The 16068-nt window shown below is 38.2% G+C and overlaps 1 protein-coding gene across 1 annotated transcript in view; it reads right to left on the reverse strand.

Moving 5' to 3' along the window:
- Window positions 1–16068, reverse strand: part of cdh17.L (cadherin 17 L homeolog) — a 38135-nt gene that overhangs the window by 8189 nt on the left and 13878 nt on the right. Inside the window, exons 6-11 of the mRNA XM_018268131.2 lie at window positions 13948–14103; window positions 10196–10380; window positions 5347–5478; window positions 4319–4469; window positions 3184–3411; window positions 1837–1913 (exon numbers count right to left, since the gene is read on the reverse strand). Coding sequence (XP_018123620.1) covers window positions 1837–1913; window positions 3184–3411; window positions 4319–4469; window positions 5347–5478; window positions 10196–10380; window positions 13948–14103 — 929 coding nt within the window. The remainder of the gene's footprint in view (window positions 1–1836; window positions 1914–3183; window positions 3412–4318; window positions 4470–5346; window positions 5479–10195; window positions 10381–13947; window positions 14104–16068) is intronic.

The following is a 16068-nucleotide window of genomic DNA, read 5'->3' on the forward strand; positions in this document are numbered from 1 at the left end:
AGGACAAGAGCTGATAACAACATGGAAGATTTACTGCCACTTCTGCTTTCTCTAGGAAAATCTTTGGTTGACCATGAACAGCTCCATCATATGCAACATATAATGTATCTTGCTACAATGCCACCCACAGCACAAGCCCTGATAGGGAATGTGTACCAAACATGTCAGATTATTTATTAGAACAGTTATTCACGTCTAAACCTTCTTCTAAGCCAGGCACCTATTAAGTCTGACTATTCCAAAATGCAGAAGCATGTCATTAATGGATTTAAGCTTGATGGAATATAAAATAACTGTGTATATGAAAGGCAATATAGTAGCAAATTCATTGTCAGTGGGTACAGAATACACACAAAATCTTCCTATGATTACATGGGAGCATGAAACTGACTAATTAATGCTTTGATTGAAGTGCATTAGTAAGCTTTATAATTATTTATCTAGTGCCGGTATGTTCTCAGATCTTTACAAAGATTGTTTATCATTCCCGTCAATCCCCAGTGGAGTTTACAGTCTACAACAATAGGACAGTGACCATACATGTATTCATTTCAATAAAATCTGAAGCTAATTTTAAAGTGCAATGAATATTTTACACTACTTTTCACACCAGAATGGTGTCGGAATTGGTCCTAACTGGGCTTAAATTGGTTTCACTGGATCTGAGGCTGTATAAAATTATTGGAAATTTTATTATAATTGATTAATATTCAGCATTAATCGGGCATTAAGAAAAAGAACACACCTTTATAAATATACTAGTTTATTTCCATAATTGTAATATACAGGGAGTTCTCGAGTTACAAACACCCTACTTACAGACGGGGTCATTACAGTAATGTACTGTGGTTTGCTTGACTTTCATTAGCATTTAGCTAAAGGGCATGGAAAGGCAAAAAAGATACAACCCCATTTTTACTTTCTTTAATGAAAAAGAAACTTATCTCCAATATACTTTAATTAAAAAATGTGTACTGTTTTTAAAATAAACCTGACTGTATGCAGTGAAATTTTCCCTTAATTTACTGCTGTGGGTAGGAATTGTCAGACAGTCCCTAACTGCTCTGCAGGGAAACAATCATACTTATGAACAGCAAGGGGAGCCCCCACCTTACTTCCCAGCCATGCTTTTTTTTCAAATTCAAATTATTTGACTTGTGCTGTTTTGATAATTTATAACGATCCCTAAGCAGCCCAGACCACACTGAGCATTTGCACAGTCTTGCAAAGATGTTTAACAAAGTAACAAGATGGTGACCCCCCTGTAGCCAACTTTGAAAGCATAAATCATTTGTTTGATTAGGCTTGTGGTGCAGTAAGTTCATGTCTATGTTTAGTATACAAAATACAGCATTTCTAGCCTTATTCTATTTTAGACTTTACTTCCCCTTTAATAAACCACCTGCACCAATCCCCTCTGTTGTGTGTTGTATTTTACACCTGCTTTTATGCGGTTTATGACTAAAATTATTTTTAATGAAATATATATGCCCCTAAATGTTGGTAGAAATATCAGGTTGAATTTGTTTTTATGAAAAGGCTGAAATTTTGAAAATGTCAAAGCTCCATGTCTTTTGCAGCTATGTAGAATGGAGAGTTGAACCCATTTACTGTATGTATGCAGCACTAACAGCTACTGCAAGTTACTGGGGTGGCATCCCCTGGCATGTTCCTACCTAGTGCCTCATTCAAGACCTGTAAGGGTAGAATGCCAGGGAGCAAAAGGTGTGAAAGTTTCCTTGTGCTTCCTACATCCACAGCCTGGCTGAAAAAAAATTATATTTAGCATTTCCCATAACAAATATACATTTTACTCACTACGAAAGAAATACTTACATCAGACTCTTCAAATATAGGAATGTTGTCATTGATGTCTATCACATTAACCTGTATTGTACAAACTGTCTTGAGAGCTGGGTATATAAAATAAAACAATAGGTAAGTAATTTGTAAACTTGTCTAAAAAAACAATACAGAATCACACTAAAGGAAAGAAGTCAAAACAATGAAAAATGTTTGCTTTAAATTGTATAGGATCCGGAGGGAGAACACAGAGGAGCTAGATATATCCCTGCAGTATTTCTTCCCTATTGATAACGTTGGAATCAAATATAGTTATTTACCATCTGGGCCAGTAGTACACCAGTCAGCAGTAACTTTGGTTTACTGCAATACAGAGCAGAAGAATGGGCTGATTTTTTTCTACCTCGAATAAACTCACAATTTAAAAAAAATCAAATGTTTGCTTGTTTATTTAATAAAAACTGAATCTGAATGAAACACTCCATTGAATAAGGTAATAGACAAAAAATGGCATACCTCCAATTTGCAAACTTACAAGCTCAAAAAACTCATAAAACTTGAAAATCTAGTGATGGGCGAATTTGTCCCGTTTTGCTTCACCATGAATTTCACGAATTTCCCACGAAACTCACAAAACTGGCGTAAAATTAGAAAACTGTGCGTCGGTTTATCGTCGCCGGCATCTAAATTGGTGCCGGCACCAAAAATCTTTGACTCCAGTGTCAAAATCGTGACACCAGCGAACTTTCACAGCAAATTCGCAAATTTATTCGCCAGCGGCAAAACGGGCAAATTAGCCGTGAATTTGCGCCTGGCGGATAAATTCGCCCATCACGAACTCTAATCTAAAAAATGGCTTGAGTTTTGCTTAGGATAACTTCCATTAACTTCAACATGAACTAACAAGCTTTTAGGATCTGTTTTACATTCAAGTTCTCTTTTAACTTAAACAGGCACGGATTTGCGGCAAGGCCACAAAAGGCCCGGGCCTAGGGTGGCATCAATAAAGGGGTGGCATGCCGCCCTGTCACACACACACTCTATCCTTTGAGGGGGGGGTGACGGAGGACGCCTGCCTCCGGCACACTCAGGGCAAATCTGGCCCTTAACTTAAATAAATATCAAACTTTTTTTGAAAATATAATTTGAATTTGTGAGTTTTTGTGCATAAAAATTTGAATCTTGGCAAATCCGAATCAGGAAGCTGACTCCATAGACATGAATAAATGAAGGAGGGGCTAAGCCTATCGTTTACCCATGCGCATATCAAAATATGCATTCACATAGCTGTGTGGATTGTTGTGCACATATTCTGTACCCAATCGACACAGCAGAGAGTGTGATACTATTCCAAAAACATATTTCTATATAGATACATACGTGTAGGAACACCACGATCTGAAACTTCCACCTTTAAGATATATTCGTCGGCTTCTTGAACATTTAGTGCAGTCTTTTGCAACTGAAGCTGTCCAGTGATTTCTTGCAGGTAGAATATTTTGTCGAAAGGAATTGTGGGAGATTGTTCTAAGAGTTTGTACTCTAAGAGGGAATTTAATGAAGCCTCTTCATCGATGTCACTTGCTCTGAAGTCTCCAATAGTGCTGCCTGCAAAATGGTAACAGTCAAACTTTCTAGCTAGGTGCAAAAAATGAAATGCCCTAAATAATATAAAGGATTCATGTAATGGTTTCCATGAGGTCCACCTAGTGCACTTAGTATGCAGTCATGAATTGTCCAGGATCTTTAGCATGAAATGAAGCATCAAAGATAGATCTTTAGATGAGCTGCTCATAGGTGCTCATAGGTGGCATTGGTGCCTACTCAAGGCAGAGCAGCGAGAGGTGGTGTTGGGCAGAGGCATGTCAGAAATGAGCCCCTGGAGATAAAACAAGACACTGCAACTAGGACTCATGATTAGTTCTCTAGAAGTTCACTTTGCAGCTCAACATTTCCTTATGAGTGTTGTTGGGGGTATTCTACCCATAGGATTTTATCTACAGAGTAGCAGTTATGTCTGATGGCACATTCTCACCTGGCTGATGGCCAGTCAGATGCATAACCAACCCACTTTGTGTATAAAGGATTCATGTAATGGTTTCCATGAGGTCCACCTAGTGCACTTAGTATGCAGTCATGAATTGTCCAGGATCTTTAGCATGAAATGAAGCATCAAAGATAGATCTTTAGATGAGCTGCTCATAGGTGCTCATAGGTGGCATTGGTGCCTACTCAAGGCAGAGCAGCGAGAGGTGGTGTTGGGCAGAGGCATGTCAGAAATGAGCCCCTGGAGATAAAACAAGACACTGCAACTAGGACTCATGATTAGTTCTCTAGAAGTTCACTTTGCAGCTCAACATTTCCTTATGAGTGTTGTTGGGGGTATTCTACCCATAGGATTTTATCTACAGAGTAGCAGTTATGTCTGATGGCACATTCTCACCTGGCTGATGGCCAGTCAGATGCATAACCAACCCACTTTGTGTACTTTATTTTATTTAGAATTTAAACTTACCAATGCCCTCATTTTCCTGAACTTCAAAAATAGTGACAAGAGCTGGACACACTGGAGGGTTGTCATTAATATCCTCAACATTCACCTCAATCTTTAGGGGCTGTGATGTAAAAATTCCATTATGACTTTTTGCCATGACATAGAAGATGTACTGAGGAAAGAGGTAATACAGAGTAAAATTAGACATGAGAGTTGTTTAGAGTGTGTAACGTGCATCTCAGGTCATTTTATGGGGGTTCCATTTTTATAAGGGATGCACAAAATATGCTGGAATTTAGCTTTGGAGTCCCAAACAAAGTTCTAGATTCAATGCATCCATAATTGAAATTTGCTGGACAATTGAAAGTAAAATTCCTTTGGATTTTAGACAACTGAAGGTAAAATATATTTGGAATTTGCTCAGATTTGGATATGGAATTCGGTATTATATTTGGCCAAATCTTTGGTGGAGGATTTGTAATTCAGCTGGATAGTAAAATGATGGATTGAACAGGTCTTTCAATTTAATATTCCTTTTACAGTACACTTAGGGGTCCATTTACTAACAATCGAATTTACATTTTTCCATGGATCTCTAAAAATTTGTAGTTTTCCAATTTTTTTAAAAAAAACTAAAAAATTAAGATTTATTAAGTGTGAAAACCACGAAAACCTGTAATATAAAACTTCACCAGGTTAAAGTTGTCAAGGTACTATAGAAGTCAGCAGGAGCTAGCTGATCCTATTGGACCATTCAATTTGGGCTTTTAGAGGTTTATGGATTTTTTTTGCTAGGAATTGTCCGAAAAACTCAAATATGTAGGGGCAGGGATATTTGTACCCACTGTTTAAAATATAAGTACATTTGGGGTTTTATAGATTAGAACTTTCCTAAAATCATAGCAAAGTCAATATGAAAACTAACTGATGTGATATGTTGGCTCTAGACCTGGATTGTAGAGCACTTCTGGTGTTTAACCATTGAGAACAGTAGAAAAACAGTAATAAAAATAAGCTGAGAAAAACGTGTAATAAGGATTCTATCTTACCTGGCTCCTCTCTTCCCTGTCCAGCGGCTCTCTCACATAAATATCTCCAATAGAATCTACATAAAATGGGAACCTTGGGTACCTGTCCCTCTGGTGTAATTCGTAAACAGCTTCATTATCATTCCATCTGACCTGAAGCGCAAAAATAAAAGATATTATTGTATAAACATCTCCAACAAATATGAAAATTGCATATAGAATCTGGAAATTGACATGTTTAGCAAAGGCAGGAAACCAGAGCACAGAATGCAGTTCCCTATGATACTAGTCTCTAAAAGCATAAAATGTGACTTTTATTTGGTAGGGTTTACTGGGGCAGGTCAAGAATATGTTCTGTTTTTGGTGTTTTGCCAATAGAAGGAAGCTCAACACTTCACGTGCGGGAAGTCTACCTCTAGACAGATATTAATACTCAAGTCTAATAGTTGCAAATAGGGATGGGCGAATTTTTTTGCCTTGTTTCGCCAAAAAATGACGCCCATAGACTTGTATAGCTTTGTGCGTCAAAATAAAAGACGCGCATCAAAAAAAAAAATTCGCCGTGTGATACATTTTTTTGATGCCCATAGACTTTAATGGGCTTCGGCGACATTTCCCCAGCGGTGAATTTTTGGCGAAACGAAACGGGTCAAATTCGCCCATCCCTAGTTGCAAAATATACCTTCAATAACAATATATTAATGACTTGGCTTCTTATCAGTATTGTAATGCTCTAATCTAATCTTTCTATTCAGTCCTCTCTTATTCATATTCCAGTTTCATATTCAAATCAATGCATGGTTGTTAGGGTATTTTGCTGAACTTGAAAACTGGAGAGCTGCTGAATAAAAAGCTAAATAACTCAAAAAACACAAATAATAAAAAATGAAACCCAATTACAAATTGTCTCAAAATATCACTCTCTGCATTATACCAAAGTTTAATTTAAAGATGAACAACCCCTTTAAATGTTTTTCAGAAATAAATTATTGTGAAATGCGCCGGGAGATTGACTTATACTGTGCATACTTCCTGGTTGCTTAAAAGTGAAAGTTACAGTTGTGTAATGCCTGCATGACTCTGCTAATAAAGCACTGTTATATAGTGATGTGCGGGTCAGGGTTTTCCTGACCCGCACCGGACCCTAACCCACCCTGCTCCAGTCCGCACCCCTTCTTCAGGGGGTCCTTTTATAGACCCGCGCCGTCCCGCCGATGACATCACGAAAGGGGCGGGGTGAGCAGACGCGAGACTATAATACCGGAAGTCGGCATTTGAAGGTGGCTCAACCCGCACCCGCCCGCCACCCGCGAGGAGCAGTGTGAGGTCGACCCGAACCAGCCCGCACATCACTACTGTTATACTCTACTCATCCTCAGCTACCCAAAACATAACACTCACGTCGTGACACGGAGCATCATGACATCATACAGAGGCGCCAGTTTTGAATTTTGGCACCAAAACTCTTTTAAAAGGCCAGTCCTCCATTTTTTCTGTGCCCAAGCTGGTTCCAGTTTACTGATCCTGCCTAAGTGTTGTTTGATACTGAATTCCTGTTTTTTTTACTTTTGCCTGAATCTCGAATACGATTTCTGCTGCCTGCCTTGAACCTTTTGCCCGACTTCGACTACGTCTCTTCTTCAACCCTGCCGGTACCTCGCTTACAATTTTGTCCACGCACTTCCTTGTTTGATTCCGCAGCAGAAAGCCCCGGGGTTTACTTGTGTGTCCGCAGGTATTATTGCTGAACAAGGTTCCTGATAACGTGCTTGTTACAATTATAAGATAGATTCCCCCAAACTGCCCATGCCTCTAGAGAAGCTTGGAAAGTGATCCCAAAGGAATGTTTCCAAACTTTGGTACTGGTCTCCACAGAGGGTCCAAAGCACAAGAAGTAGCCACTGAGCCTGAAGGCAAAATAGTATTAAACGTGAGAGTGATTGCTTATTTGTTATATTGGTTATCCCTGGGACCATACGAGAAGGATTGTTTTGGACACATTTTTATATATTTGTACCTTTGCTAGAAAGTAAGGAAGCTCAATGAAATGTTGAAAAGTAAAAATTATCCTGAACTCAAAAAGTCCTAAAATAAGGTTTGTGACCATGGCACAAAACTGGGCACTTGAGCCTTTTTTTTCATAGCTGATGGGCTTTATTGAATTGCCTGCTATGTTTTGAAGCACTCCATTTTTGTATGCTTAGAATGAACCTACTGTGCATGTTCTGGGAGTGAACCTGTTAACTAGCAGTTAACTCAGAATCAGTCTTGGCTCTCAGAAAGAAAAGAGTCTGCTTAAAATTTCCATTGCGTGGATCAATTACAAACTGAGCTCTCAAATACCATAACATTTCGTTAGGCCGCTGCGTTATACCGTGCTAGGACGTTCATTAGTAATAATCAGCTGATCTCAGAATAAACATTTGCACAACAGGCTTTAATCCATGGCGTACAGTTACTATCTGAATTTCTGTGATGATGAAACAGAGCTGGAAAAGATCAGAATCTATTGACCGTAAACCACTACATGAGAATGTTCAGAATGATGGCATAATTCAACAATAAATGGGCAGAACCATATACGACCTCTGCAATGAAAAGTATCTTTGCCTAATACAACCCTCCAAGTAGTGGGTTAAATTGAGCTGATTATCATTTTGTCCCTAGTGACCCATGCATACCCATTTAGGAGAGATCTATATCCACAGCTCAAGTGGGTTTTCCTGCTAGCCTGATATATATCGAACTAAACCCCATTCATATATTCACATAGGTATTCATTGTTGTGGCCCTATACAAGGGCCAATAAGTTTCTGATTCTGCAGTGTCTTCAGGAGTATCAACTTGTGTATGGCCAGCCTATCACACACAGCACTGCTGTACATTAGAGTCAAAATGGCCTACCAGGACATTAGGAAACTATAAGTGGGCTTAGCAATAAGTGTACATTGGTTTTCCTTCTTTATATAGAATGCAACTAAGGACAAAACTATGTAAACAAAAACTTACCAAGAACTTTCATATATCTGCTACGTAACAATTGGTACTCAATGTGAAATATCTTTTGTACTTTGAATTGTTTCCCCGAGACTTGCTCTGATTCCAAGGACCTAGAGCAAGTTTTCCATCCCTACTCTAAAACTAACCCAAGTACCTTGTTGCTGCAACCAGTGCAAACATTAATATAACGATTCTACTGCCCAATTAAAGTGTGTATCGGGGGATGGAGAACCAATGGGCAAAGAAAAAGGGTAATGAATTTGGAAGGGGAGGAAGAGTAGAGGAAGAAAAGAATGGACATGGGATTGAAAAAGAAAGAAAACATAGCAGTTGTTAGCAGGTCCGGACTGGGAGTCAAAATAGGCCCTGACATTCCAAGTACACAGAGGCCCAAGCAGCCCCCCACCATCCCAATAAATAATGACCGTCTATGGCAACTTATAGCAGTCCCTCTGGCATTTGCCAGAACCCACAGATTGCCAGTCCAGGCCTGGTTGTTAGATAGGTAAAGATTAGCAATTTACCAAAAAATTGTTTGTAATTAATATTTTCAAAAATATAGCTTTGTATCTGCTGAGTTCAAACCCAATTGTAGCATAAGCAATTTACTATTAATGCTGTTGTTTTCAATTGTAATGTATCACATGTAGATTTATAGACATCTGCGTGCACAATTCACTTCTAGCTAATAGACCTATGGGGTTATTTACTAAACTCCGAATGCAAAAATCCCCAAAAATTTGTTTTTTTAAATAAAATCTGACTTTTAAAAAAATCACTAATTTTTCAGAATTTATTAAACCCCGAGGATGAAAAAGTCAGAATCAGAAAATCTGGCATCTCAGACCTGTCGAGGTTGCATATAAGTTAATGGGAGAGGTCCCAATGATTTTTTGATGTGCGCTGGGTTTCATGCAATACCCCAAAGTTTTCTGAGTTTTTGAGCAAAAAGCATAAGAAATCTGAGTTTTTGGGTGAAAAATCTGAAAACATTGTGGAAATCGGATTTTTTCCTGCAAAGCAAATTTTCGGGAAAATATAATAATAAATAAGCATTAAAAACCGAGCGGATTTGATCGGAGTTTGCAGCAGAAAATGTTGAGATAAAATCGGACTTTGATAAAGAACCCCCCCTACAGTATGTATGACAAGTGTTCTGTGTTATGGGGTTGGTCATTTCCTAAACAGGAGACTGAACATCGATATCTTTCTCCTGAATTGGCATTTCTTGACCTTCAGGCGACTTCCTCTCCCAAGATGAAACTTTGGAACAAGTATAAGCATTTTATTTTCATGTTCCTTGCAGCTCCCCAGATTTAAAAGATGTTTTGTCTTATCTTAGGTCTCTTTGCTTGGATGGAGCAGTGAGTTTAAGATTTGGTAGCTCTGGCTTTAGGGACACATTTTTGAAACTTTGGTCCCCATACTTTAACTTTCTGGGTTCTGAGGGTAAAACCATTGTTGAAAAATGTATGTTCAGTTCTGAACACAATTGAAAAAGAAAAGGGTTTAATAGTATTGGAGATAAAAGAAGAGGCTTGAGAAAGGGCCCAGTGGGGTCCGAAACGTTGCCTTGCATGTATCTACTTTGTTTGGGGCCAATAAAGAAAATTTGATGCACTGATCTTCAAGTGTGGTGTGCTACAGTGCACCTGGTTTGCTACATGTATTATTGGATCACAGGCAGATGATCCTCTCACTGCTAAAGCACCCTACCCAGCAAAAAGGGTTTTCTACAGGTGGAAGCTCTCCATATTTGTGTGTAATGATAGTATTGAAGATAACATCCATTTTTATTCATTCATAAGGTGTATTTCAATACGTATGTATACATATATAAAGAGAATATCAATCTTTGTAGCAGACATACCTGAGCAATTTTCATAGGATGAGGCTCTGTGGAATTCTCCTTAATAGTTTGAGGCGGTGGTGCAACCCAGATGTTTTCTGTTACATTGATCTTTACAATGGCAGTTTTGCTAAAAGGGTTTTCTGCTGAATCCAAAACCTGAACAATAAGGCTATATTGTTTTCCTGCAGTTATCAGCTGACTTCCTGCCAATAAAGAGAAGAAATCAGTGCACTGTTCCATCCAGCCAAATAGATATTTACAGTATGATGCAGGTCTTTTAGGTTCCTTATTGATGTAAGAAGCTCTCTTCCTCAAGACCTGAAGATATATTACTACCAAAATATTTCAACCTTACCAAACACCTTCATGGTATCTCTTTTCTGTAATTGAGCCTATGTGGTTTGCTTGCCTGACCAGTAGATTTGTATATAATGGGATATGAGTGCTCCTCTGCCAAAATAAAATAGATACCAGTCTATAACTAAATAAAAACATGACTAACTCATATTTGTGTTTATTATCAATGAAACAAGTCAGATATTCATTGAGTTATCTGGATGAGCTCCATTTCATATTCCAAAGCTATTAATTTCCTGTAGCAGATAAGAGACTATAAAGGAAGCGCTTAGCTTGTAGTGACTGGAGATGCCCTCGTGTGACAAAATGGAGCATTTCCTTATTCCATTTAATTTATAATTCCATGGTGTCGTCAAAGCCTATAGCAATTGCTGAGCATTAACAAACTTTGTAGATTTGGTTGAAACAGCTTTGTGTATCTGATTAGGAGGTATCCATAGATTATGCTTTGAACTGGTTGTGATGATCTCTTTCTGCAGTTATAAAAGTTATAATAAATTATTTTTATGGTGTAGTTATAATTTCTAAATGACACTGTTTACATTACAAAAAATTCAATCTACCATATTAAATTTTGTTCCTGAATCATTCCAGGTCATTGTGACTGATCCTGTTCTTTTAGAAAGAGCCAGCACTTCCCAGTGGAACTGCTTTCAGATAAGCTATTGTTTCTCCAACTCAATGTAACTGAAGAAGTCACAGTGGGACTTGGATTTTTACTGAGTGCTATTCTCATATTTTCCAGGGAGCTGTTATTTGGTTACATTCCCATTGTTCTGCTGATGGGCTGCTGGGGGAGGGAAATGGAGGGGGTGGTATGGCTCCAACTTGCAGTACAGCAGTAATGAGTGACTGAAGTTTATAAGAGCACACGTCACATGACTGAGGGCACCTGGAAAACTAACAAAATTTTTGGCCCCATGTCAGATTACAAAATTAAATAGAAAAAAATCTGTTTGCTCCTTTGAAAAACAGATTTCAGTGCAGAAAACTGAAAAAAACACGCTTTCCCGTGATAGAATCCCTTAAAGGAATTGTTCAGTGTAAAAATAAAAACTGGGTAAATAGATAGGCTGTGCACAATAAAAAATGTTTCTAATATTGTTAGTTAGCCAAAAATGTAATGTATAAAGGCTGGAGTGATTTTATGTATAACAAGTCAGTCAGAAACTACTTCCTGCTTTTCAGCTCTCTTGGTTTACACTGACTGGTTACCCTGGCTACCAGGCAGTAACCAATCAGAGACTTGAGGGGGGGCTACATGGGTCATATCTGTTGCTTTTGAATCTGAGCTGAATGCTGAGGATCAATTACAAACTCACTGAACAGAAATGTACCATGTGGCCCCCCCTTCAAGTCACTGACTAACTCAGAGTTATAGAGCTGAAAAGCAGGAAGTTGGATTCTGGCTGTTTTATTAGACATCTGTTCACTCCAGCCTTTATACATTACATTTTTGGCTAACTAACTATATTAGAAACATTTTTTATTTTGCACAGCCTATCTATTTACACAGTTTTTATTTTCACACTGAACTATTCCTTTAAAGTACAGATATAGCTCTAAATTCAGCTGCTATACTTCACAACATAAAGCATGGTCTGTATCCTTTGAAGATAACATGATGTTTTTATTAAAAAAAAACTTTGTATTACTTTATAGCAAGTCAAAATATATGTATTATCTAAAGAACAACTGAAGGAGGAGGTACAGCTTTGTTTAGGTGACAGACACCGGAGCTGATAACAGAAGTACTACAATAAATATCTGAACTTTGGATTGAAAGATAACACTGTTGACTTCAGTATGTCAGTTCAAACTAATGCTTTTCATTTTTGCTGTTGCAAATTCTTTAATATCTTGTTATATTTGGCTTAAGTCAGAAAAGCGCACGGTAAATGAAATGTCACAGTTTAGGGACCTATTTATTAAACCTCAATTTTTTCTGGTCGAGTCAAGTCGAATTTATAGAGGAAAAAAAAATACTTGAATTTTAGAGATTTCTTATACCCCAATCAAATAAACTAAATGGCTGTGGTGTGTACCTCTACTAGTAAAGCATAGTCCAAAAATCAATGTAGATACCAAAAATTCTTATTCCATTAAGTCAAAGTCGTTTACAGTAGTCTAATCCCAAGCAGACCCCCAGTCCAAGGGCCAATATATTTAAATTATAGATGATATATAAAAATATAAAATCTTTATTCGGACATATTCAAGCCTCAAGAGTAAGTGCCCACCCTTGGCAAGAAACGCATCAGGCTTGAATATGTCCGAATAAAGATTTTATATTTTTATATATCATCTGGGCTCCTTTTTCAACAGTAAGTCATCCTGCTTTTGCTTTTTGTCTTTATTATGCCAAATTTTAAAATAAACCTGTTGAGGTCCTGTTGAAGTCAATGGCGAATTTCCATGATTCGCCGCCAGCGAATACATTCGACGAAAATGTGGTGAAAATTCACCAGCAAACAATTTGCTGCTTCAGAACAGTCGTTCACATAAAAATTGTTGTGCGTCAAAATTATTTGGACGCCCATTGACCATTGACATTTGGACAAAATAGGCGCACGTATAAAAATTGTCACGGGTGGCAAAATTGACGCGCGTCAAAATTATATTGACACCGATTGACTTTAGTGCGTTTCACAAATTTTTCACCGTTTCACAAATGTTGCTGTAAATTTGCTAATCAGAATTTTTTTTTATATGAACCTAATTGCTTGCATTATTTGCTACAAATGTCCCCAAACATGGTAAAAAACAATAAACTCAAATTTTGATAAATCAGCCACTTAGGATTGATATTTTTTTCATAGGAAGACAAGCCTAAAGTGTATACATATTGGTGGCAAAACAATATTGAATGATTTTTAGCAGACTTAAGGTATGGTGATCCAAATTACAGAAAGATCCCATATCCAGGAAACCAATGGGTCCCAAGCATTTCGGATAATAGATCCTATACTATATTCTGAATGACTACTGTTGCATTGAAGAAAACCTTACAATTTTCATAACCAAAGTCTCGGTGAATATTAGGCAATAGCAATTAACACAATTTTTTAGATTTACAGAATTCTATAAATTTACAGTTTTTAAAGTTGTCAGTTTACAGTTTTCTCAGTGTAAGAACAATATTAAAGCTCCTTTAGTATTTTCACAATAACTACATCAGCATAATGGTAGAGAATATAAACTGAGAACATTCAGGCTAATAATTGTGGCCCCAATTTATTGTCACCCAAAATATGAAATTCAGCAATGTTTGGTAGAAATGCTGCAAATTAGGTATCAACTATTTAATTTATTTTTACATTTATTGTTGAACATTTATGAAAAGGTAAAATGATTTGCAATACATATATATTTATTACTATTTCAGTTTAACCATTTAAATACTTTGTACATACCATTCAAAGTCACAGAAATGCCCCCGGTGCTGTTATTAATCTGAAAGTATTTGGGCGTGGAGTCTGGGATTTGTTTCAGGATACTGTAGGACAACTGGGCATTGGGTGTTGTGGGATCATCCGCATCAGTGGCATAAACTCTCAGAAACACCCTTCCTATTGGGTATAAGCAATATTATAACTGTATAATATCATAACAATACATGTGTAGGGATGTGAAAATTTAGACACACACATATCATTGACAGGCACATCCCTAGGTAATATGGACGCCTAAATGGGTCCTAATGGGGACCTTGTGTCTTAGCTCTGCTTATGTAACCCCTGTAATTCTCACAGTGTACTCTAGATGGCACTGTGGCATAGTATAAAGGTCTTGGAAACCATGCATTCTGGGTCCATTACTTTAGCCCAACCAAGCAGGCTGGAAGGGAATGGGTAGTGGATCCTAAGAGCAGTGGCCCTAGTAAAATGATAGCTATGCTCTTTTATTGATCACTCTAGAGCAGTGATCCCCAACCAGTAGCTCGTGAGCAACATGTTGCTCTCCAAACCCTTGGATGTTGCTCTAAGGGTCCTCAAAGCAGGTGATTATTTTGAATTCAAAGCTTGAAAGCAAGTTTTAATTGCATAAAAACTAAGTATAATGCCAAATAGAGCCTCTTGTAGGCTGCCAGTCCACATAGGGGCTGACAAATAGCCCATCACATCCATTATTTGGCACCCCAAGGGACTTTTTCATGCTTGTGTTGCTCCCCAACTCTTTTTATATTTGAATGTGGCTCACGGTTTAAAAAGTTTGTCACGAATGTCACGAAGTGAAATCGGAAAACTTCGTGACATTCGGCGCATGCGCAGTAGAGCCGTACCGGTACCTGTTCCTACTGCGCATGCGCCAGAAAACGCCGATCAGAGCAGGAAGAAGACGCGCGTGGGAGAAGATGGCGACTGCGTACTCCGTGGACAGGACCTGCGCAGAGGGGTGAGTAAAAAGTTAGGGGCATTTGCCCAGGGGGACAGGTAGGCCAGGGGGGAGGAGGGAGGGGGGGCAGCACAGGGGAGGGGGGGAGGGGTTTAGCGCCCTGGGGGTTTCCTTCTCCTTTAAGGTGATCCTGAAAACTGGGCAATACCTCCACTCAAGCTGCATAACCCTCTGCCGATGTGTCCCTGGCCTGTAGGGATTCAGCCTATATTGGTACTGTGAGTATATGCTACCTTTATGCTATCTGTGCTTTAAGCTCCATTGTGGATATGTGCTACTAAATACTGTTCTTGGTTAAGCATCAAAGAACCACTGGCACCCAATTCTTGTGCATTGACACACGGTTACAGTTACACTTCATCCTGCCTCCACACCACTGCGAGGGCTTACCCCTGTGTAAAGAGAGTCTCATTTGTGGTTCCACACCACATGGAAAGTAACTACAATTGACCACAGTAGTGTCAATTTACTATAGCACTACACATGGATAATAAAGTATATGGCAGAATTTCATAATAGGTATTTGTTTCCTATACCTTTATAGTAATATAGTAAATTAAGTACCCCTCTTGTAAAATATCAAGATATTAGGTTACCAAGGAGTTCTATGACCTAATAAAAACATTAGGCTGAAGGCCAAGTGTTTTTATACAGGTCATGGAAATCAGAGGTGACTTCTTATATTGCTGACCCCATCTAAAAACAAATGGTCTGTAAGGCTACAAATGTATTATTAATGCTACTTTTTAATTAATCTTTCTAGTCAGGCCCTCTCCTATTCATATTCCAGTCTCTTATTCAAAGCAATGCTTGGTTGCTATGGTAATTTGGACCATAGCAACCATATTGCTGAAACTGCAAACTGGGCAGCCGCTGAATACCAAAATACCAACCAAGCTAAAAGGTAGGACATTTGGAGAAATGGACAGTTTTGGGTTGTGCCTGGCTGTAACTGAAATGATTGGGATGTGGCATTAAATATACAGATTTTCAATATACAAATGTTGAGAGGTATACCTTGTCCTCCAGGGAATGGTTCATCTAAATGTAATTAAATAAAATAACCACCATTCTCGTTCCCTTTAATATAAGTGCTCCATTAAAAATATAGCCCGAATTTAGTGACACTACTCCTCCAC

The sequence above is a fragment of the Xenopus laevis genome, chromosome 6L (genome assembly GCF_017654675.1).
Source record: "Xenopus laevis strain J_2021 chromosome 6L, Xenopus_laevis_v10.1, whole genome shotgun sequence".
NCBI classification, from domain to species: domain Eukaryota; kingdom Metazoa; phylum Chordata; class Amphibia; order Anura; family Pipidae; genus Xenopus; species Xenopus laevis.